Source organism: Castor canadensis, chromosome 12, assembly GCF_047511655.1.
Source record: "Castor canadensis chromosome 12, mCasCan1.hap1v2, whole genome shotgun sequence".
Lineage (NCBI taxonomy): Eukaryota > Metazoa > Chordata > Mammalia > Rodentia > Castoridae > Castor > Castor canadensis.
The window spans coordinates 84,222,260-84,247,843 of NC_133397.1; the positions used below are offsets into that span (position 1 = coordinate 84,222,260).

Here is a 25,584-nt window from a genome sequence, read left to right on the forward strand (position 1 = left end):
AAAGCAAAAATGACTGGGCATGACTTAAGTGGTAGAGCACTTGCCTAGCAAGTGTGAGGTCCTAAGTTCAAACCCCAGTACCACAAAAAGAAAATAGTAATTTCCTTTTATTTTGTCTTTTGAACGGAGAGTTATTTGAAGCATGCCCTTTAATTTCCAAGTGTTTGGAGATTTTCATGTTGTCTTTCTGTTTTGCTTTCTATTTTGATTCCATGATGGTCAAAGATATACTTTACATGACTTCTGCTCTTTTAAGTTTATAGTGTTGTCTGATGACTCAAGGTACAGTGGTAGGGTGTCTTATATATGTTAATTAGATCTGGTTAGTTGATTGTATTGTTTTATACTCTTGTTCATTATTTAGTTGTTCTGTCAACTCTAAGAAAGAAAATGGGCTAAGGGAAATATGATCAAAGTAGATTATATGCATGTATGGAAATGTCATGATGGAAATTTATGGTGTACAATTTAACGTAGGCCAATAAAAAAAGAATGGAAACATGACAAAAGAGTCATAACTGCTGATTTATCTCTTTACCTTTACAGCGCCATCAGACTTTGCTCTGTGCATTTTGAAGCTTTGTCGTTTGGTGCATGTACATTTAGGATTTCTGTCTTCTTTGCAGAATGAACCTTATATCGTTATGTAATGTCGTTTTTGTCCCTAGTAATTTTCTTTTCTTAAAAGTGTACTGTGTGTGCTATTAATATAGTGAACTGCTGCTTTCTTAAAAAAATAAATGTTTGTGACGTAGGCTTTACTCAAGTGGTAGAATGCCTGCCTAGCAAGTGTGAAGACCTGAGTGCAAACCCCAGAACTGCCAAAAAAATGTTTGTGTATCTTTTCCATCTTTTCATCTTCAACTAAACTACACTTATGCTGTTATGAGTTCCTTATAAACAGCACAAAATTGATCTGTTTTTGTTCACTCTTCAACCTCTGTCCTGTAGTCTGTATATTCAGGCCATTTCATACACTTACTGATATTTAAGGCTTATGTCTTCCACTTGGTTACTTGCTTTCTGTGCATGTCCTCAATTTCTCATTTCTTTCTTTTTTCTTGCCTTCCTACAAGTTATTTAGCATTTTTGGTGTTCTGTTTAAATTTATTTATATTATGTTTTAGGAAGTTGCTTTGTATAGTTTCTTTTAATGGTTCTTCTAAGGATTTCCTTATACATACATGTTACTGATCATAGCCTTCTGATATTCATGTTTTCCTCCTTAAAGTGCACAACCTTACTTCTATTTTAGGTCTCTTTACTTTATTTTAAATATATATAATTGAAGTATTTCTTTTTACACTATACACTATATTAGATGATGTTAATTTTCATTTAAATCATAAGACATGATTTAAGAAACTCACAAAGGTAAGGATTATTTACTATGCTAACTTCCATGTTTCCTCATTCCTTTGTTCTATGTTTTCTGAAAGCCAGTATTTCTCCCATTACTGTTTTCTATTTTCAGGGCTTCCATTTGCCATCTTTTAAGGATAAGTCTTGCAGCAATAGATTCTCCCAAGTCTTCTCCAGCTCCGGGGGATATTTTCACCAGATACATGACTTATGGCTGGCAATTCACTTCTCTCAGCACTTGAAACAAGCTGTGTCTGTTCCTTCTGATCTCAGTGGTTTCAGATGAGAAGTGGTTGTCATTTGAATTGGTGTTCTTTTGTAGGTACTGTAACCTGTTATTTCTCTTTGACTGTTTTTAGGGTTTTTCTCCTGGGCTGGCAGAGGCAGTGGACTGTTAGTCCATCTCATGTCCGATACTCCCAGGGCTGGTGGTCTTAGTTTTCAGAAATTTAAATACAGTGTGTCTTGATGTGGATTTCTTTGGTTTCATCCTATTTGGGGTTTTTCTCAGCTGTTGATTTGTAGTTTTTGTATCTTTCACCAAATCTGGGGCTTTTTAAGCCATTGCTTCTTAAATATTTTTCAAGTTCTTTGCTTTCTTCTCTCTTTTCTGAAGCTTTCATGGTCTGAGTACTGTATCTTCTCAGAGATCTCTGAGGCTGTAGTGGTATTGGTATTTTTTATTGCTTTTTAGTCAAAAGTGGCATTTTGGTTCTTGGTATGATGAGTGATTTTTTTATTGCATCCTTGACAATTTGATTATTTATTAGGAGACTCTAATCTCATTTTAATCTTCTAATTTAGCAATCAGCCACTGTGATTAGGTTTATCATGTTCAGTGACAGTTTAGTTTTCTGAGCCACCTCATGCTCCTCCTTGGTGCTGCCTGCAGGCGTAGAAGGCATATCCCCAGGTCGCCTGTTGTTGCTGGGTGACCTTCTGCAGACACAGGGACAGAAGTTGCTGAGGCTGAGTGTCTTTGCAATAAGGTATATGCAGGAAAAATAAGTACTTAGCCCAGGACAAACTCAATAGGTGTTATTTTATGATTATTATTACTACCATCACTTTTCTAGCCTCTCTCAAATCCTGAACAAAATATCTGTCCTAGGGCACCCATCATCTTTTCTGCATTTGCCTCCCTATTCTACTCATCTTTTAATTGTCTTCCTGCCATCTCCACCATGATATGTCTTTTTTTTTTTTTTTCCATTTTTCTTTTATTATTCATATGTGCATACAAGGCTTGGTTCATTTCTCCCCCCTGTCCCCACCCCCTCCCTTACCACCCACTCCACCCCCTCCCGCTCCCCCCCTCAATACCCAGCAGAAACTATTTTGCCCTTATCTCTAATTTTGTTGTAGAGAGACTATAAGCAATAATAGGAAGGAACAAGGGGTTTTGCTGGTTGAGATAAGGATAGCTATACAGGGCATTGACTCACATTGATTTCCTGTGTGTGGGTGTTACCTTCTAGGTTAATTCTTTTTGATCTAACCTTTTCTCTAGTTCCTGGTCCCCTTTTCCTATTGGCCTCAGTTGCTTTAAGGTATCTGCTTTAGTTTCTCTGCATTAAGGGCAACAAATGCTAGCTAGTTTTTTAGGTGTCTTACCTATCCTCACCCCTCCCTTGTGTGCTCTCGCTTTTATCATGTGCTCATAGTCCAATCCCCTTGTTGTGTTTGCCCTTGATCTAATGTCCACATATGAGGGAGAACATACGATTTTTGGTCTTTTGAGCCAGGCTAACCTCACTCAGAATGATGTTCTCCAATTCCATCCATTTACCAGCGAATGATAACATTTCGTTCTTCTTCATGGCTGCATAAAATTCCATTGTGTATAGATACCACATTTTCTTAATCCATTCGTCAGTGCTGGGACATCTTGGCTGTTTCCATAACTTGGCTATTGTGAATAGTGCCGCAATAAACATGGATGTGCAGGTGCCTCTGGAGTAACAGTCTTTTGGGTATATCCCCAAGAGTGGTATTGCTGGATCAAATGGTAGATCGATGTCCATCTTTTTAAGTAGCCTCCAAATTTTTTTCCAGAGTGGTTGTACTAGTCTACATTCCCACCAACAGTGTAAAAGGGTTCCTTTTTCCCCACATCCTCGCCAACACCTGTTGTTGGTGGTGTTCCTGATGATGGCTATTCTAACAGGGGTGAGGTGGAATCTTAGTGTGGTTTTAATTTGCATTTCCTTTATTGCTAGAGATGGTGAGCATTTTTTCATGTGTTTTCTGGCCATTTGAATTTCTTCTTTTGAGAAAGTTCTGTTTAGTTCACATGCCCATTTCTTTATTGGTTCATTAGTTTTGGGAGAATTTAGTTTTTTAAGTTCCCTGTATATTCTGGTTATCAGTCCTTTGTCTGATGTATAATTGGCAAATATTTTCTCCCACTCTGTGGGTGTTCTCTTCAGTTTAGAGACCATTTCTTTTGATGAACAGAAGCTTTTTAGTTTTATGAGGTCCCATTTATCTATGCTATCTCTTAGTTGCTGTGCTGCTGGGGTTTCATTGAGAAAGTTTTTACCTATACCTACTAACTCCAGAGTATTTCCTACTCTTTCTTGTACCAACTTAAGAGTTTGGGGTCTGATATTAAGATCCTTGATCCATTTTGAGTTAATCTTGGTATAGGGTGATATACATGGATCTAGTTTCAGTTTTTTGCAGACTGCTAACCAGTTTTCCCAGCAGTTTTTGTTGAAGAGGCTGCTATTTCTCCATCGTATATTTTTAGCTCCTTTGTCAAAGATAAGTTGCTCATAGTTGTGTGGCTTCATATCTGGATCCTCTATTCTGTTCCACTGGTCTTCATGTCTGTTTTTGTGCCAGTACCATGCTGTTTTTATTGTTATTGCTTTGTAATATAGTTTGAAGTCAGGTATTGTGATACCTCCTGCATTGTTCTTTTGACTGAGTATTGCCTTGGCTATTCGTGGCCTCTTGTGTTTCCATATAAATTTAACAGTAGATTTTTCAGTCTCTTTAATGAATGTCATTGGAATTTTGATGGGAATTGCATTAAACATGTAGATTACTTTGGGGAGTATCGACATTTTTACTATGTTGATTCTACCAATCCATGAGCATGGGAGATCTCTCCACTTTCTATAGTCTTCCTCAATCTCTTTCTTCAGAAGTGTATAGTTTTCCTTGTAGAGGTCTTTCACATCTTTTGTTAGGTTTACACCTAGGTATTTGATTTTTTTTGAGGCTATTGTAAATGGAATTGTTTTCATACATTCTTTTTCCATTTGCTCATTGTTAGTGTATAGAAATGCTAATGATTTTTCTATGTTGATTTTATATCCTGCTACTTTGCTATAGCTATTGATGATGTCTAGAAGCTTCTGAGTAGAGTTTTTTGGGTCTTTAAGGTATAGGATCATGTCATCTGCAAATAGGGATATTTTGACAGTTTCTTTACCTATTTGTATTCCTTTTATTCCTTCTTCTTGCCTAATTGCTCTGGCTAGGAATTCCAGTACTATGTTGAATAGGAGTGGAGATAGTGGGCATCCTTGTCTGGTTCCTGATTTTAGAGGGAACGGTTTTAATTTTTCTCCGTTAAGTATAATGCTGGCTGTAGGTTTGTCATATATAGCTTTTATAATGTTGAGGAACTTTCCTTCTATTCCTAGTTTTCTTAGAGCTTTTATCATGAAATGATGTTGGATCTTATCAAAAGCTTTTTCTGCGTCTATTGAGATGATCAAGTGGTTTTTGTCTTTGCTTCTGTTAATGTGGTTTATTACGTTTATTGATTTTCGTATGTTGAACCACCCCGGCATCCCTGGGATGAAGCCTACCTGGTCGTGGTGGATAATCTTTTTGATGTGTTGCTGAATTCGGTTTGCCATTATTTTGTTGAGGATTTTTGCATCAATGTTCATTAAGGAGATTAGCCTATAGTTCTCCTTTTTGGAGGTGTCTTTGCCTGGTTTTGGGATAAGTGTAATACTGGCTTCATAAAATGTGTTTGGCAGTTTTCCTTCCCTTTCTATTTCATGGAACAGTTTAAGGAGGGTTGGTATCAGTTCTTCTTTAAAGGTCTGATAGAATTCAGCAGAGAATCCATCAGGTCCTGGACTTTTCTTTTTGGGGAGACTCTTGATTGCTGCTTCAATTTCATTTTGTGTTATAGGTCTATTCAGGTGATTAATTTCCTCTTGGTTCAGTTTTGGATGATCATATGTATCTAGAAATCTGTCCATTTCTTTAAGATTTTCAAATTTATTTGAATATAGGTTCTCAAAGTAGTCTCTGATGATTTCCTGGATTTCCATGGTGTTTGTTGTTATCTCCCCTTTTGCATTCCTGATTCTACTAATTTGGGTTTTTTCTCTCCTCATTTTAGTCAGGTTTGCCAGGGGTCTATCGATCTTGTTTATTTTTTCAAAGAACCAACTTTTTGTTTCATTAATTCTTTGTATGGTTTTTTGGTTTCTATTTCGTTGATTTCAGCTCTTATTTTTATTATTTCTCTCCTTCTATTTGTTTTGGGATTTGCTTGTTCTTGTTTTTCTAGGAGTTTGAGATGTATCATTAGGTCATTGATTTGGGATCTTTCAATCTTTTTAATATATGCACTCATGGCTATAAACTTTCCTCTCAAGACTGCCTTAGCTGTGTCCCATAGGTTCCGGTAGGTTGTGTTTTCATTTTCATTGACTTCTAGGAACTTTTTAATTTCCTCTTTTATTGCATCGATGATCCATTCTTCATTAAGTAATGAGTTATTTAGTTTCCAGCTGTTTGCATGTTTTTTGTCTTTACTTTTGTTGTTGAGTTCTACTTTTACTGCATTGTGGTCAGATAGTATGCATGGTATTATTTCTATTTTCTTATATTTGCTGAGGCTTGCTTTGTGCCCTAGGATATGATCTATTTTGGAGAAGGTTCCATGGGCTGCTGAGAAGAATGTATATTGTGTAGCAGTTGGATGAAATGTTCTGTAGACATCAACTAGGTCCACTTGATCTATTGCATATTTTAGATCTTGGATTTCTTTATTGAGTTTTTGTTTGGATGACCTATCTATTGATGATAATGGAGTGTTAAAGTCTCCCACAACCACTGTGTTGGCGTTTATATATGCTTTTAGGTCTTTTAGGGTATGTTTGATGAAATTGGGTGCGTTGACATTGGGTGCGTACAGATTGATGATTATTATTTCCTTTTGGTCTATTTCCCCTTTTATTAGTATGGAATGTCCTTCTTTGTCTCGTTTGATCAATGTAGGTTTGAAGTCTACTTTGTCAGAGATAAGTATTGCTACTCCTGCTTGTTTTCGGGGGCCATTAGCTTGGTAAATCTTCTTCCAGCCTTTCATCCTAAGCATATGCTTATTTCTGTCGGTGAGATGAGTCTCCTGTAAGCAACAAATTGTTGGATCTTCTTTTTTAATCCATTTTGTCAAACGGTGTCTTTTGATGGGTGAATTAAGTCCATTGACATTAAGTGTTAGTACTGATAGGTATGTGGTGATTCCTGCCATTTAGTTATCTTAGTTGTTTGAAGGTTTGATTGTGTGTACCTAACTTGATGTTACTCTCTACTGTCTTGCTTTTTCTTATCCTGTGGTTTGGTGCTGCCTGCCTTTTCATGGTTAAGTTGGGTGTCACTTTCTGTGTGCAGGATCCCTTGCAGAATCTTTTGTAATGGTGGCTTTGTGGTCACATATTGTTTTAGTTTCTGCTTATCATGGAAGACTTTTATTGCTCCATCTATTTTGAATGATAGCTTTGCTGGGTAAAGTATCCTGGGGTTGAAGTTATTTTCATTCAGTGCCCGGAAGATCTCACCCCACGCTCTTCTTGCTTTTAATGTTTCTGTTGAGAAGTCTGCTGTGATTTTGATGGGTTTACCTTTGTATGTTACTTGTTTTTTCTCTCTTGCAGCCTTCAATATTCTTTCCTTAGTTTCTGAACTTGTTGTTTTAATGATGATATGTCGTGGAGTAGTTCTATTTTAATCTGGTCTGTTTGGTGTCCTGGAGGCCTCTTGCATTTGTATGGGAATATCTTTCTCTAGATTTGGGAAATTTTCCATTATTATTTTGTTGAATATATTACGCATTCCCTTCGCTTGCACCTCTTCTCCTTCTTCGATGCCCATGATTCTCAAGTTTGGTCTTTTGATGGAGTCGGTGAGTTCTTGCATTTTCTTTTCACAGGTCTTGAGTTGTTTAATTAATAGTTCTTCGGTTTTTCCTTTAATTACCATTTCATCTTCAAGTTCTGAGATTCTGTCTTCTGTTTGTTCTATTCTGCTGGATTGGCTTTCCGTTTTGTTTTGCAGTTCTGTTTCGTTCTTTTTTCTGAGGTTTTCCATATCCTGGCTGTTTTCTTCTTTATTGTTGTCTATTTTTGTCCTGAGTTCATTTATCCATTTATTCATTGTGTTCTCTCTTTCACTTTGGTGTTTATACAGTGCTTCTATGGTTTCCTTTATTTCTTCTTTTGCTTTTTCAAATTCTCTATTTTTATTGTCTTGGAATTTCTTGAGTGTCTCCTGTACATTTTGGTTGACCCTATCCAGTATCATCTCTATAAAATTCTCATTGAGTACTTGTAGTATGTCTTCTTTTAAATTATTCTTGTAGGCTTCATTGGGTCCTTTGGCATAGTTTATCTTCATTTTGTTGGAGTCTGGCTCTGAGTTTCTGTTCTCTTCATTCCCCTCTGGTTCCTGTACTAATTTTTTGCTGTGGGGAAACTGGTTTCCTTGTTTTTTCTGTCTTCCTGTCATTGTCCTTGGTGTTGTTACTGTCCCTGTACTGTGTGTAATTAAGTATTTTCTAGCTTGTAATAATAACAATGGTAATATTGAGAACGGAAGAGTGAGCTGAGATGGAAAGCAAGAAGTTAAAGAAAAGGGGAAAACAAATATACAGACAAGAGGGAGAAAGCAGAACAAGGTATCAGACAAGAGAGTTTCAAAGGTATAAACAGGGAGTGTTAGTGTACTAATCGACAGTAAGCTGAACAGACAATAGAGAGACAGAGAGAGGACTGAAAATCAAAGATAAAAAAAATAAAAAATAAGTATATGAAAGTAATATCTATTTATAAAAATGAATTAAAATAAAATGGAAAATAGGAAATTAAAAAAAAAAAAAAAAAAACCAAAAAACTTCCAAGTTTATATGCAATGCAATTTCAGTCTTAATAATTTGGATGTCCGTCTTAATCTCCAGTCCTGGAGTTGGTGCCTCAGATGTTGTTCTGTAGTTGTCTCATCAAAGGGGATGCATAAAGTAGAACAAAACTACACTCACACACACACAGAAGAAAAAATAAAAAAAAAGCCCCACCAAGCGTCCCCAGTTCAAATGCAATAGTTTCAGTAAGTTTTTCGGCTTGCAGGTGTAATTCGGTTGTTCTCTCATCAAAGGTAGGGAGAAAAAGAAAAAAAAGCGTCTGGAGGCTGTTCTGAGAGTGGTATCTGCAACTGTGGCTTGCCTGCCTGCTGCTCTCAGCCTGTAGCTGGCGGCGTTATTTATGCAGATCTCTGGGGTGAGCTTAGCACTCACCTGGTCCCACAGGCTTTGTTTGCTCAGAGTTCTCCTGTGCGGGGGAGGGCGGCCTCTGCTACAGGCTTTTCCCTTTCCAAGCACTGGGAAAGGTAACACTGTCCCGCGTTGTCAGGCCTGCGTGTTTATTTACAGTTCACGTGGGAAGTGGGTCTTCCCTCCTCTCACAAGCGTCCCCGCTCCTGGTTGCTGGGTGCGCCCCGCTCCCGCCAGAGCCTCTCCGGCCCGCCCGGCTCGTTTATTTACAGTCCCGGGAAGGATTCCCTTCCCCCAATCTTCAGCGCTCAGGGCGCCCCACCCTCTTTCCAGCGTGTCTTAACTGTTCTTATTGCTTAGTACTCAGTTTCTCTTTTTTTCCCCGGGTGGAGGTCAGTCTGTCCAGGGGGCTATGCTGCTCTGGCCCAGGCTTGTCTGTGGGGGAACCGCGGTACCGCGAAGCTCACCTGGTCCGCGTGTTCCCAAGCCGTATGGGCACCGGCCACTGGCGGCCCCGGGGGCCTCCTCGGTTCTCCGTTTAACGTGAAGTGGAGATTCTCTGCACCGGCTGGAGATGTGAAGGAGTCAAAGTTATGCCTTTTCTCGGTGATTATGCCTGCAAAGTGTGTCTCCAGCGTCTCTCCAAGATTTCACTATAGGAGGCTCGCTTTCTGCTTCCTACCTCTAGCCGCCATCTTGGAATCCTCCCATGATATGTCTTTAGCTGTCCACTTAACAAGAGCAAGTTCTGTTTAATTCTGGGTGTGATATCTGGCAACTTTAGCACAGTGTTTGGTAGTGGTTTCTAAGCCTCAAGATACAGAATTTGGACTGGTTTTGTAAGTTATGTTCTAGATCTAGCAAAATATCTAGCACTTGGAACTTACTAATATCCCCTTAGATGGGAGCAACTGGATGGGTCAGGGCATAGCATCCCCACTTGTGTCTGGGTCTGAGAAACTCTTAACAAAGAGGGAGTCTACAGTATATAGTGAGGTTTTAGAGACAGCTTGGGTCAGGACTTGGATATGTGTTGGGTATTTGTCATTCCTTTGGTCATCAGTCTTTACTCCCTTCTTATCCTGATTCTTGGTATGGGAAGCAGAATCTATTCACCCTATTGAAGTTGAAAGTTCTAGCCTCCCTTGAACTATGGTGTGAGTAATGTGATCCAGGCACCACCAGTAAAAATGACCACCTAAGCTTTGAAATGACTGGCAGTGACTCCAGATGGTGGGCCTAGCAGGGAGAACAGTGGCAGTGGTGGCAGATACAGACTGATGTAGCTCCTAGAAGAGGAAGTGGGCTGCTGGTCTTGTGTTTGGCAGTGGTATTGCTGTGGGAACCCCACAAGGCAAATCTACAGCAGGATATTGGGGCCCTTGCTCTTGGTGTGAGTTCCCAAGTTGGTTCTCCTGCCACCCCAATGCCTTTTTCATAAATTCCTTTCTGCTTGAATCAACCACAATTGGTGTTCATGCTTAGCACTGATGTTAAATTGATACCCTGGGTCTGAGATGAGGGGGAATGCTTAATGTGGCTTTTGGGAGTCTTACAGTCCTGTATTTTTCACTGATAGAGAATATCATAGATATCTAGGTAAGGATCATTTTTACACATTAAGGAAAGCACATTCCAGTGGATTTATATTTATCTGAAAGTACATGCCTTTCTATATTGACAAACACTCAGGATATTTTCTAATTTGTAATTGTTTAATATGATTGTACAGATTGCTTTAAAACCTATTATGAATTTCCTTTGACATACAATGTATGCATTTTCTTTTTTGCATAAAGAGTTGTGGGTGGAGTTACAATGAAAATTACATGTGGGAGAGACAATGAGCCATAACCTATTGCCTTCAGTCATGTCTGATTTTGATTTGGATTGATACAGTTGTCCCTTGGTGTCCATGAAGGATTGGTTCCAGAACTCCCTCCCCCACTCCTGTGAATACGCAAATCTGCAGATGTTCATGTTTCATACATAAAATGGAGCAGTGTTTGAATATAACCTATGCACATCTTCCTGTGTGCTTTAAATAATCTCTAGGTTACTTATATAAAATACAATATAAATGATATGTGAACAGTCGCTCTAATGTATTCTTAGGGAATAACGATAAGGAAAAAAGTCTTCGTGTTCAGTGCAGGTATGATTTTTTTCCAAATATTTTTTAACCTGGTTGATTGAATCCATGGCTATGAAGCTTATGGATACAGAGTGCCCACTGTATTTATTTGTATGGATACAGAGTGCCCATACTGTTTATTTCCATCATATGTAAAGTAGAACATTTAGAGTCCCTCACTTAAGACCGTGTGCTCACATAAGACCTAATAGTATTTGTTCAAAACCTGTATGGATTCAAGTTATGATGGTATATGTCTTTATGTCAATTGTTAGATAGTTAATGAGACCACACCCATATTTGTAAATATTGAATGTCACAAATAAATCCTGGATTGAAACAAACATGATCCCCACTGGGGTACATTTGAGCTGCATGTTTAGGCTCTGCTGAAAGCTGGGCGAACTGTAACTGAGTTTGCATCTCACATAGAAGCACACAAAGATAAAATTGCATTAAGATTTCTGTCATCAAGACAGGAAATCCACAGTCCTGGTTTCTTGCCTTAGACTGATTGGATAGAGACTTTTATGGTACACTCACTATTTGGTTTCTTGGAATCACAAGTCCTCCTTCACTTCCTCCTCCTTCTCTGCCTCCTTCTTCTTTTCTGGAGGCAGAAAATAAATTTCACTTGTTTGTTTTTTCAGTATTTCTTTTTTTTCATAGGTTGGAAGCTCCACAAACACCCTGAATGCCCTGAAAATTGCTTTTGCTGATAAAGAAACACAAGTAATCTATCTTTTGACAGATGGGAGACCTGATCAGGTACTTATCAAAGCTGGAAACAAAGAGAAACTCACCAATACTTTGAAAGCCAGTGCTGAGAATGGGTTTTGGGGACCTTTACAAGTGCTATCAAAAAGTTGTTGCAGTACTTCCTTGGCTTAGGGACCCAGAACCATGGTGAGAAAACACACTGAGGAATTCCTTTGTCTTCCATACTCTGAGGTGCATCTATGTGATGGTGAATGTTGTCTGCTTAATGTGACACATTCTCATAGGCCTGGTGACATAACCCAGGAAAGGAGACATCTGCCTTCCATTGAAGACTGGTTTATATTACTACGAACTTAACAGTGAGGAGAATGTTTTTGATTTCTTCCTTTGAGGACTCAATCTAAACTTGTCACTGTGCAACGTCCTCAGTTTTACCCCTAATTTTAACTTAGTCCTAATTTAAACAAAAGCATGCCTTTCTAGTGAAATGTTCTTTGTTTTGTTTAGCCTGACAGGAAAATATTTGAAAAGTTTTAGAGACTGTTCAGCTTCTTTTGAGCTTTGTGAGTGAAAGACCAGTGCTTTAGGCATTAAATAAATAGAAAGATTTTTCCAGGCAGGCACAATGTAAATTAAGTGCTAAAGTGAATTAGTATCAATTTGTATCCTTCCTTGTAAAATGTTTATATATGCAGACTGCCAAGCAAATATTCTAAAATATCCTTTGTCAGATAGCTCAGGGATTAAATTCTAAAGCAACTGGATTTTACCACAGAATAGCTTTATGACTGAGAGAAAAGTGGTGTGTAAAGTGAAATTTTATTTCAAATGGTTTTCCTATCACTTTCACTGTGTTTTCTCTTCAAAAGGAGTTTATTGTGTCTCTCTTAGATTGCCTGTATGGTGCCAAGGTTTGAGGCTACAAAGATGAATAGGTCACCCTCGCCCAGGGAAGTTTACACTTAGGGAAATGTGCTAGATGTATACAGTTAATTCTGACACAATCCAGGGAACGGGGTTGCTATGCTATGTCTGGTGGCACAGAGGAATGGATTCTGTTGTATGAATCAGAAAGAAGATCAGGGAAGAGCCCACCCAGAAGGGGACATTGAACTGTGTCTGGAAAGAGGAGAAGCAGTTTTTTATCTGATTATGATGTCTTGGGTAGTAGGGACAGAGGTGTAGACATATGAAGGGCAGTTTAGAGAAACAAGTTGAGGTAGGGCAGTATAGGGCTGAGTTGAGAAAGGTGAGCAGGAGGAGGTTGTGAAAGTCCTTGAATGTGTCATTGAAAGAGAGTCACTGCAGTGGGGACTCTCAGAGTAGCAGATTGTCCCACCTGTCCATAGTTTAGAAACATGTCCTAATAGTGCCAGGGACAGGCTGGCTCTGCCAGAGCTGTTGCTTGGACTTGATAAGGGCTAATAAGGACTCAGCCTTGGGGCAGGAGTGGCAGGAATAAGGAAGAGGGGACTGTCTCCAGAGAAGAGATGGCAGAAGTAGCATCAACAGGATTTGGTGATCCGTTTGGGAGCAGAAGATAGGGATGAGTGGAAGGTGGGAACAAGGTAGAATGAAATCAAGATTGCCGATTTATTATTTATGATGATTGTTATTAACTAATTGAAATTTAAACTTCAAGAAGTAAGCTAATTGAAATTTAAATTTCAAGGAGCAAGCTTAGGGGGAGTGCTGATGAAGGAAGCTGTGTTTGTGCATTTGTGGTACTTGGATGTTCAGAAGTCCCCAGAGATTTGAGGTTGAATATGATTTGAGAAAGATGGATTAGGGATTCCAATTTCAGAGTCATCTGAACATGAGACCTTTTTATTTTTAATAAGCTCTTTTTTTTGTGGGACTGAGGTTTGAACTCAGGACTTTGTGCTTGCAAAACAGGTGCTCTACCACTTGAGACACACCTTCAGGCCATTTTGCTCTGGTTATTTTGGAGATGGATGTCTTGTGAACTATTTACCCAAGCTGGCCTCGAACCACAAACCTCCAGATTTCAGCCTGCCAAGTAGCTAGGATTGCAGGCATGAGCCACAAGTACCCAGCTCCTCATTCTTTTATATGTTTCTATCATTTAGCCAGACCTGTAGAGATTGACATTTGGGTTGTTCCCAGTTGTCCCATTATGCATAATATTGAAAAAGGAACTGTATACATCCATCATTTTGCATGTGTGTGAGTAGAGAAGTAGACTCAGTCAAAAGGTATATGTTTTGACCTGGAGGTGTGGCTCAAGTGGTGGAGAACCAGCCTAGGAAGTACAAGGCCTTGAGTTAAAAAAAATAAACTATGCATATTGATAGATACTGCAAATAACTCCCCCAGGACACTATCCCAAGTCACACTCCTACAGGCAATATGTTGAGAAGGATTCTCAATCTACAGCCCTTCATAGACTACCTAGAGTCTGGAATCCCCGATAGTGTACACAAAACATGAGCATACATTTTTCTGAAGATTTATAGCTTCTACTAGATCCTCAGAAAATCTATGGTCCATTTAAAGATGAAGAACTCAGGATATGAATAATAGTTGGAATCAGAAGTATATAAATTACCCAAAACAATTTATAAACTCTTGAGGATTTTTGTATGTATATCTGCCTTCTTATACATACATCTGTTTGTTTTGAATTACCTCTTAGATCCTCCCAATAAAGCAAATGGATATCAGAGATTCATGTTCTAGTTAAAGATACTAAGATGTGCCACTCAGTCTCCATTTGTCTTTGAATTTTCACCAACTTTGAAGGAACTGAATGTGTAAGACCAATGTTATTACTCAAAATATTCAGCAGAATTCTCTACTTGAAAGAACACACAAAAATGTTATTCTGGATTTGGTTGCAAGGATGTCAGCTTACTGTTTGTTTATTAAGTGGCCAGGCCAGTGTTAAAAAGTAACATAAGTCTTCAAAATTAACCAGCTTACAGGGGTTCTAGAATATCAGTCTTCATGAAAATGGAATCAGATTCACATTAGATAGGTGTCCTTTGGAGGGCACAGACATAGGAGGGCTCTTCTAGGAGAAGCCTAACCCAGCTTTGGCTGTGGTCATTTTAGGACTTCTTCAAAGTCATAGACTTGCCCTGGCAGGAATCATGAAAATGACATGATGAAGACATCTGAATCATTCTAAACATAAAGTAATAGCTAAAGCCTGGCCTGAGTCTGGGAGGGCCGGGGGATGGGACTGGCCCGGGACCATCTTCCTGCACAAACAGACCTCCTTAGGCCGTGTGAAGACTGGCTCCCTGTGTTCTTGCTGCTCCAGGTTGACGCTTGAGGTGGAAGGAGCTCTGGCTGCTCCTCTGTGCTGCTTGCCTTGTATACTTCTCACAGAGCAGGCAGCCTCTGTCAGGGGTGTATAGGGGAGTCCCGGGCTAGGACAATCATCATCGCTGCTGTACAGGGGCTAGACAGGGTGTGGACCCTCCACTTCACAGCCTTGGGAAGCTCCTAGAATAAATGGTTGGAAAGAGTCAGAGCTCTTCAAAGCTCTGAAGTTGTAAACTAGCTAAAGGAATCCTCAGGGGCAGAGGACAGGTGTGGCTCTTTCCCGTTGCAGGAACGAAGCTTGCTCTGCCCGGGAGAGGCACTCCGTCCTCTCTGCCCAGCTCTCTAACACCGTATGGGGCACTGGAACATCATGCCAGCTTAGCACAAGGGGGCCATTCAGGGCTGGGTGTTGCTTACAGTGATACACCCAATGGTCTCTCATGTGTTCTCACTCTATAACTGCATGCAGTGATAGAAATTGCTTACAGATAGAAACCTGGGCTAGAAGTTCACCCCCAGCACTGTCCATCTGAATGACCTTAGTCAACTGTTCTCTAATGTGGGTTTCCTCAGCCTCCCAGGATTGCCATGAGGAGTAAATGAGATGGTGTTCTCACTGAAGGCATTCCACAGATATTTACTGAGTACCTTGTTTGGTAGCAGGGCATGGCTATCAGCTTGGGGATACAGAAGTGAGCAAGATAGGCAAGGTGCCTGCCTTCAGGGAAGCTTATATGTTAATGCAGAGTGCAGCCATGAGCAAATAAATATATGATGCCAGGTAGCATATGAAAAGGTGGAAAAGCTGCTCACAGTACCTAGCACCCATACAGTCAGTACTGAGTCAATGTTCCTTTTCTTCTTTCCCCAATATCTCAGTGATAAGTCAATGCAGGAGAAGTTCCTGGTTGACACTGTGTCTATCAAATTAGCAGAATTTAGGTCAGTCTCTAGTCTGGCATGTGGGGATGATGGGCAGAGGCTGGAAGTCTCTGGTAAGAAATGAGACTAGCAATAGCAATAGTAGGAAGGATGCAAGTAGAGCTTTTAGTATCTAGCACTTAGAAAGTTCTCAGAAAGGGAAGCTGAGCTGAAGGAAGAGGAGATAGCACTAGGGGCTTTGCTCCATTATTGCACTGGATGAGAGGAATGGGCTCTTCAGCTAGGTTAGGCTGGTGTTTAGTTAGGAAACCAGCTGAAGGTCAGGGAGAAATAAACTTATGGGTAAGTGCAGACTTGAGGCTGGAGCTGGGTGCAGAGATAGTCTGTGCATAATTTATGGTTTACATGAGATCATGTGCTGGGGGACCTTTTAACCAGTGCCCTCCTTGGCAAGGTGTGATATGCCCAGGGCCAGCCAGTGGTGAGTCCAGAATCCCCTCTCATTAATCACCCCGTCTTTCCAGGGCTCAGTGGAAAACTCTATGAGGAAATGTTAAAGGTCAAAGGGTAGGAGCTACAGGTAGAGTATAGGAACTGGTTGAAGGAGCCAACAAGTGAGGTCATCAAAGAGAGATACCTGACACTGAGAAGCCCAGAGGAAGGGGACCAGGATAATTGGATATCATCTCTAATGGCTGTCAGCTGGGCTGTGGTGATGGTTAGGAAGATGGTAGGGCAAATCTTTCCTGAGAGTCGTTTGCTGAGAATTGACCTTTACCAAGAGATAGTCCTAACTGCAGTGTTAGCTAAGTCCAGTGTTAACTAGTCTAGGTTGTACAGTTACTAGAATGTTTCCTAGAAAGCATGCTTCCTTTGTCTTCACACTCCACTACCTTTGTATATTACTTCCACCCTCATGGTCACAATTTGGCTGCTCTCCTTCCAGGAGTAGGGCCATTTCCCATTGAAGGAGAAGGGGAAGGACGTTAGTTTCTTTCCTTGTAAGTCTCTATTTTTTGATTGGAGAAAGGAAATCTCTCCCTGAGGACTTCTGCCTATCTCATTGGCCATCTCTAGCTGCAGAAATATATAAGAAGGTAAAGAGTGTGTGCGTGTGTGTGTGTGTATTGTCATTATTTATTTGTGTTGTTTTTTTACCTAGGTACATTGCTGCCATGGAAAGAAAACCAGGGCTCTGACAATATAAATGGGGAAGAGAAATGGATATAGATGGGCAAATGATCATTCTTTTTGTAACTACCACACAAGATGCTTGTGAGAATTAACCAGGAGTGTAGACCCCAAACTAAATTCCTAGCATAAGGAAGGCCTTTTAATAAATGTTTCTTCCTTCAGTCTCTGTGGGAAGCAAGATGCCCATAGCACACGGAAGCTGTGAAATACTCTCTTGGTGGAGATGTTTTTGAAGCCACACTGAGACTCCAAGGGCCCACTCTGGAATCCCAATAGCCAGAATATTCTACCCATGGGTTTTGGCCAAAGCACTTTAAGAGGTCTAAAAGCTCATCCCAACACCTTAACAGCATAGGCTCTAAACTTAGGTGCACCTAAAGTCGGTGACTTGGTTAGACAGATCTTTTTCCTAGCTTCTTTTCCTCATCAGAGTGTGTGACCTCAGAGGGCAAGGGTCTTTGTACTGTCTGTCTGGCAGTGTTTGTTTACTGAATTGAATTGACACATTTATAGAACGCTGCTCACCACTATACAAGGAATTAGTATTTAAGAATTTCACCATCTATGGCAAATGGTAAAGGTTTACACAGCTTATTTTTCTTCTTTCTCTTCTTCTTTTCCTATCTGTATTTTTTTTATCATTTCAGCCACCTGAAACAGTGATCAACCAAGTCAAAGTTTTTCAAACAATTCCTATTTATACCATCTCCTTCAGTTACAATGATGAGACTGCAAATGGATTTTTGAAAGAGCTTGCTTCTTTGACTGGAGGCGAGTTCCATTCTTATCACTTTGGCTACAAGAACCCTATTCCTCAGGAGGCTGGTCAGGTAAGAATGTGATGGGCTGAGCTAAGTGCAGAATTCCTAGTCCTGATACCAAATGCCTGGTATATAAAAAGTACCATAAAAAGAGTTTTAATAAGTTAGACATCTTCAAATTTAAAAGCTTTAGCTCTGTGAAAGATCCTGTTAAGAGGATGAAGAGATAAGTTACACACTTGTAGAGAGTACCTGAAAACACAGAAAAAAGGTCTTATACCTAGAATATATGATGAGTTCTCACAACTCAGCAGTTAAAGACAAAACATTAAATCAGAAAATAGGCAAAATGTATGCAAAGATTCCATTGAAGAGGATTCACAGATGGCAAATAAGCATATCTTCAACATCATTAGTCTTAAAGTAATGCCAACTAAACCACCATGAGCTATCACTGCTGGCAATGGCGAAGAGCAACTGGTTCACTAATACTTTGCTGGCGGGAATGTAAAATGGCCCAGTCACACTGAAAAATAATTTGGTAGTTTCCTTAAAAATTAAATATTTAGCTAGATGTGGTGACACATGCCTGTAATCCCAGCAACTCAGGAGACAGAGGTAGGAGAATTTTGATATGAGGACAGCCTGGGGCAAAAGTTCAAGACCCTATCTGAAAAATAAACTAAAGCAGAAAGGCTTGGGAACATGACTTAAGTGTCAAGTGGTAAAGCCCCTGCCTAGCAAGCACAGGCTCTTAAGTTCAAACCCCAGTACTGCAAGAACCAACAAACGAGCAAAACCCCTAATTATTTAATTACTTTATTACCCAATACTTGGTTTATTGAACATATATTTCAAAGAATAAAAAGTGACATTCAAATAAAATGGAAGTAGCCCTACATCTATCAAAATAATTAAATTCATAGCTAAAAACTTTTCCACAAAGGAGACCTCAATCCCTGATGGCTTCACTGCTGATTTAAACCAAACATTTAAGAAGAAAAGAATATAAATTCTAGGGCTGGGGTTGTGGCTCAGTGGTAGAGTGCTAGGTTTGATTCCCAGAACCACAAAACAAAGAAAAATATAAATTCTATGCAAACTCTTCCAGAAATTTGAAAGGAGAGACTACTCAACTCGTTCTATGAGGCTAACATTAACCCAATACCAAAACCTCACAAAAACATTATAAGAAAAGGAATTTATTTTCCCATGCATAGAGATGTAAACAATATAAACAAATTTTAACAGGTCAAAGACAAAGATGGTAATGTATTAAAAGTTTGATATGTTAGAACCAAGTTGGGTTTATCCCAGAAACACAAGACTGGCTTAACATTTGAAAATCAACACATAATTCACCATTTTAGCACACTTACTTAAAAAAAAAAAGTCTGGGGCTGGCAGAGTGGCTCCAGTGGTACAGCACCTGCCTAGCAAGTGTGAGGCCCTGAGTTCAAACACCTGTACCACAAAAAAAAAGCTATAGTCATCTCAGTCTATACAGAAAAAACTTTTAAAAATCAAATTCATCATACATTTCTAATAAAAGTTCTCAGCAAGATATGCATAGAATATACCTCTGATACACAACATTTATGAAAAACCTATAGCTAACATCATACTTTAATGTTAAAAGTTGTATGCTTTCCTCCTGATATCAGGAAAATTACAAGCCATGTTCTCACTACTCCTGTTCAACATTGTAATGGAGGCTTTAATTAGCACAACAAAAACAGGAAGAAAAAAGCATCCAGAATGGAAAGAAAGAAGCAAAACTGTATTTTCAAAACTGTCATTTATGTAGAAAATCTTATAGGATGTACAAAGAAGCTACTGCAACTAATTACTGAATTTGGCAAAATTATAAGTTATAAGGGAAAATATACAAAATGAATTTGTTCTCTATATATTAGCAAAAAACAATCAAAAGTTTAAATAAAAATAATTCATAAGAGAATCATAAATAACAACTCTATAGAGATACATCAGTCAAGATATGTACAATGCCTTTACATAGAAAACCACAAAATACTGTTGAGAGGTATGTTAAATTGTCCATTCTTTCCCAGTGGATCTATTGACTCAACACAATCCCAATAAAAAACCCAGCAGGATTTTTTGTAAAATTTAACAAACTGTTTCTACGGAAATGCAAAAGATTTAAAATCATTAAAACAACTTTGAAAAGAGCAAAGTTGGGGACTAACACCACCTGATATCAAGACTCATTTTAAAGCAATAGCCATCAAGATAGGGCAGGATTAGCATAAAGATACAGCAGAACAGGAGAGAAAAAACAAGAAATAGACTGGCACATATATGAACAACTGATTTTTGAAAAAGGTACAAAGGCAAGTTCATAAAGGATAGTCCTATCTCCCCATTTTCCCCCCAACAATTAAACTCCACATGCACATAAATGAACTTTACACTAAACCACATATCATACTTAAAATTAATTCAAAATGGTTCATGGACCTAAATGTAAAACTATGTTTATTCTCCTTCTAGAGTGCAATATATGAAAAAACATCTGTGAATTTGTGTAGACAGATATTTTAAGATAGTATATCAAAAGTATAATCCACAGACCAATAAACTGATAAATTTTGGAATCAAACAAAATTAAAAATTTCTTATCTTAAAGGTAATGCTTCAATAATAAAAATAAAAGCTGTGTAGTAGGAGAAAAAAATTTCAAATTGTGTATCTAATAAGGATCTTGTATCCAGAATATTCAAATGACCTCTCAAAACTCTATAATGTGAAACTCAAAGTGTGGGCAAAAGTGTAAACAGGAACCTTTTCAAAAAGGATATATTCATGAACTGGGAGTAGTGGTATACATCTGTAATCCTAATCCTTGGAAGTGAGAGGCAGGAGGATTGAGAGTTCAAGACCAGCCTGGGGTAAGTAGTCAGACCTTCAAAAACCAAAACCAAAAAACAAACAAAATAAAAAATACCCCCCAAACCAAAACAGCAGCAACAAAAATGATACATGCATGGTCAGTAAGGATATGAAAAGGTGCTCTAGATTATCAGCCTCTGGGGAAACACACATAAAAAGCATGAATAGACACTGTTGCACAGTATTTGAGTGCCTAAAATTTAAATAACTGACTATACCAGTAGGAACTAAAACTCTCATATATCGCTGGTAGAATGCAAACTGATGCCACCATTTTGGAAAACACTTCGATAGTTTCTCCAAAAGCTTGACATCACCATTCATATGATACAACTATTCCACTCCTCATTTACCCAAGATCAATGGAAAATGTCCATACAAAGACTTGAACACAAATGTCCATATTTTATTTATAATAGCCCAAACCTGGAAAAAACTAAACTGTCTATCAATAAGTGAGTGGATAAATACATTTTGATATTTAATATACAATAGAACACTCAGCAGCAAAATGATCTGTTGATTCACACTACATGTGAGTAAATCTCAAAATAACTGCGTGAGTAAAGGAAGTCGTACAAGAAGAGTATTTATTGTATGATTCCATTTACAGAAAAGTCAAACTAATGTGTAGTGTCAGAACATTGATGAGTAGTTCATTGGGAACTGTGGAGAGGCATTGCAAAAAGAAGGGCAGGTTTACATAAGGGAACTTTTGGGGAGCGAGAGACATACTCATTGCCTTGATCATAATGATTTCACACGTGTGAATGTCAAGACTTTTCAAGCAGTATACTTTATGTATGTTCAGTTTCTTTTACGTGAATTATATGTCCATAAAGCTGGATAGACATGGAATAATATGAGAATCCCATGACGTTCCTTAGATTCTCTCTTCCTGTTGCAGTTGGTTTTCAGTTCAAAGTGTTTGAAATTTGAACTCTTGTGCAATCTCATGAGGTATCTACTTCTCATTTCAGCAGAATGAAGACCTGACTCTTTTGATTCAGGAAATGGAACAGGGGTATAGTGATCTGGAGAAGGTGCAAACGCTTTATTCTGAGTGCTTGGCCATGGACTGGTGGCACCATGAAGAAAAGGAAGGAGAGAGCAAGTGAGTGAGCTAGCTGCCTGATCCCCCTTCTTTGAGGGTCCTCTCAGATGCTCTGCTTGTTCTGACAACCTGCTTCCTGAAACGCTTTGGGAGCTTTCAGTGAAAGAACCACATAGTGTGATTAAGTTAGGATTATTTTTAAGGAAGGAGAATTAGTAGTTTATAACAATGGAGTTGAGGAAGCCACATATGCAACACCAGAGTGGACAGGCGCCCCAAACCCAAGCAGAGCCAGGGCAGAGAATGTGCTGTGCCATGAAGGAGAATTAATTCAGCAACCAGGTGGACCAGGTCACAGAGTGTGACCTCGCGGATGCCTTAACTTCTTTCTGCTCCTCTCCATCACTGCCAGTCTGTTTCTTCATCTTTAAAATGACAGCTGTGGAGGTGGGTTTAGGATAGATGACTTCTAGGGGCCTTTCTCTAGCTTGTATTATAATACGTTTCTAATTAGTAGTTTAAATGACACTCAAGAAATGTGTCAAGTTTTATTAAAATGATTAAGGTTGTTTGTATAGATATCTTCAAGTGTCCCAACCTACCATGCCAGGAGGATGTCTTTTTAATTAAAAGAGTGATAGCAAAGTGAAGGCATGATAATACACGTATCAATCATAATTTATTGCTCATCAAAATTTACTGTCCTCTTATTAACAAGCCAAGCATGAATGTGGGCTGGGGGCGAGGACAGAGCATGGTTTGGAATTAGGAAAAAAGAGGTGAATGTGATGGGCCATGTTACAATAAGATCTTACTGTATTACTTTTTAAGAATTTGGGAAAGCACAAATAGATCTTCTAAATTTGGCAACTTTAAACCAATAAGCATCACTTAAGTATAAGTTACCTTCTCCATACTTTCAATCAGTGCCCTAGATGTCTTCTTCCCCTTGTTCAATCAAACTTAAAATCTCAGGACAAAGTGACCAGCTGTTGCTTGGAAGTTGACTTGGTCAGTTGACTGTGCTTGCAGTTTTAATAATAGATGCAGGCTTGTTTTGTTTGTTTTTTGAGGGCTAGAAGGAGCAGTTCTGAAGTCATGCAGAGAAACGTTTCAATATTCCAACTATTACATCATAAGTGACTTTGGGAAAATTACTTAACTTCACTAAGCTTCAGATCCCTCATCTAAACATGGCAGTAATGGCAGTGACAGGGCCCCTGGGTGGATTAAATGAGGATGTGCTTGGCACATAATAAGAGCTCTAACTTAATATAAAGGAAAGAGTAAAAAGCATCACATCATTCTATAGATACCATGATTCCATACTTTCTTTTAATTAAACAACATTTTTTTAAAAGTTTAATCTCTCACTTAGCTATAGCTAACAATAAGCTGGCTTTTTCTAGTTTTCCATTAGGTGAAAAAAATTACCAGCCCCCAAATCTTTCTTGAAAGATCTATTGAGAACAAATCATGCACCAGGAGACCTGAGATGCACAGATGAATGTAAGCCTGGTCCTTTCTGCCACCGGATTGCACAGTGTGCATACAGGCACACAAAGGACTACAGAATGTGGGGTGGGCACTCCTGGAGTGGGAGTGGGGTGGGAGGCTGGTGAAGGAGGAAGAGTGCACTTAACAGTGTTGAAGTAGGAGCTTGTTCTGGAGACTTTCCTTTCTGTGGCTGCTGTGTTCAGAGCTTCAGAGAAAGAAATGTTTTGGAAAATATTCCAGAATTTCTGGGTCGCTCTGGCCCCAGATCTTCTCCAGAATGGCTTACTATGATATCTTACAGGCATGGGAGGTCCAAGACAGGAGATCCTTTCTTTTGCTTTTATAAGAGCTTCCTGGTTGACACTTTGGTTAGAGAAATGGGTTTCTGTAATGTAACCCATTAATCATCACTTCGGCTCTATGTAGTTGACGCACAGGTGAAGAAGTTTCCTGTGACACAGATGACAAACGTGAAGAAGCTTAGAGAGGGTTGAACAACTTGAATGAGGTCACACATCTGGGAAGAAACAGATGTGTGATGGGAGCCACACCTTTATATTAACTCAAATAGGGAAAGGTCATTTCTCTAAGTTTGTAATGCTCAACATGAATGTTTTGATTTACCTCTTCCTTCTTGATGAAAATCTTTTTTTTCTTCCGTTTTGTTTTTGTTCTCCATTCTATTTTTGGGTCTACCTTTTATCTAAATTAAAACAGGCATCAAAAGGAAATCTCTTCCATGGTTTCAACCCCAGAAAAATGTGCAAAACCTCAATGTGATGTTGAATCAACGGTTACCTCACCTGTAAATATACTGAAAGGACCATGGGACCTTCTGAATCAAAAAACTCAGAAAAAGAAAGTCCTCCATGCAGGTATCAGTGAACAAAATGACTTGATTCTGCTGGTTTTCCTTCAACAAGAGAGGCTAAAACCAAACCCACATAGTATTTTTAGAAGCCCTAAATCTGTGGGGTTTTGTTGTTTGTTTTTCGCAGTGCTGGGAATCAAACCCAGGGTCTTGTGCATGCTAGGCAAACACTCTATCACTGAGCTATAATCAGCCTTTTGTAGGGTTTTTTAACTGAAATTTTTATTAAGATAACTATATGTTGATATGATCCCATAAACCCATCCTGTACCATACTTCCCCAAAATATTATGAACTAACATTACGAATTGAAACTAAAATGTTGATATTGATGCAATCCTCAGATTTTATTCATATTGTCCCAGTTTTGTTGTACTCATTTGTGTGTGTATCCAGTAATCTGTCTATGTTTCAGTTGTCACCAAGACACTCAAAATACAGAAGAATTCCCTCATCCCAAGGGTTCTTCATGCTGCCCTTTTATAACCACACTCCCCCCCCTTGCATTTCCTTCCCTAACCCTTGGGAATCATTAAGTTCTGTATTTCTAAAATGTTGCCATTTCAAAAATGTTATATAAATATAATCATAGTTCATAACCTTTTGGGATTGGCTTTTTAAAAATTTATCAAGTTTTAACATTTATCAATAGTTCATTCCTTTTTATTGCTGAGTAGTACTCCAGGAGGTAGATGGACAACTGTTGGTTTAACAATTTATCTGTTGAAAGACATCTGAAACATTTCCAACTTTGACTATTACAAATAAAGCAGTTTATGAACAATCATGTACATATTTATGTACATGTAAGTTTTCATTTATTTAGGATGAATCACCAAGAGTACAATTGCCAAGTCACATGGCAATTGAATGTTTTATTAAAAAGTGAATTGTCAAACTGTTTTCTTTCTTTTTTTTATTTCTTTTATTCATATGTACATACAATTTTGTTTGGGTCATTTCTCCCCCCTTCCCCTGCCACCTCCCTTTTCTCCCACCCTCTTCCTCTCCCTCGCTACCAGGCAGAAACTATTTGGCCCTTATCTCTAATTTTGTTGAAGAGAGAGTATAAGCAATAATAGGAAGGAACAAGGGTTTTTACTAGTTGAGATAAGGATAGCTATACAGGGAATTGACTCGCATTGCTTTCCTGTACATATGTGTTACATTCTAAATTAATTTTTTGCAAACCAACCTTATTTCTAGTTCCTGGTTTCCTTCTCCTATTGGCCTCAGTTGCTTTAAAGTTTCTGCTTTAGTTCCTTTGCATTGAGGACATCAAATGCTACCTTGGTTTTATTTTTTTTTTATTTCTTGCCTATCCTCATACCTCCCTTGTGTGCTCTCGCCTCATCATGTGATCAAAGTTCAATCCCCTTG

The 25,584-nt window shown here is 38.8% G+C and overlaps 1 protein-coding gene across 1 annotated transcript in view; it reads left to right on the forward strand.

The window, feature by feature from the left end:
• Vwa3b (von Willebrand factor A domain containing 3B) overlaps nucleotides 1-25,584 on the forward strand; it is a 225,483-nt gene that overhangs the window by 134,477 nt on the left and 65,422 nt on the right. The window contains exons 12-15 of the mRNA XM_074050295.1: nucleotides 11,691-11,789; nucleotides 17,756-17,929; nucleotides 21,763-21,896; nucleotides 24,051-24,208. Coding sequence (XP_073906396.1) covers nucleotides 11,691-11,789; nucleotides 17,756-17,929; nucleotides 21,763-21,896; nucleotides 24,051-24,208 — 565 coding nt within the window. The remainder of the gene's footprint in view (nucleotides 1-11,690; nucleotides 11,790-17,755; nucleotides 17,930-21,762; nucleotides 21,897-24,050; nucleotides 24,209-25,584) is intronic.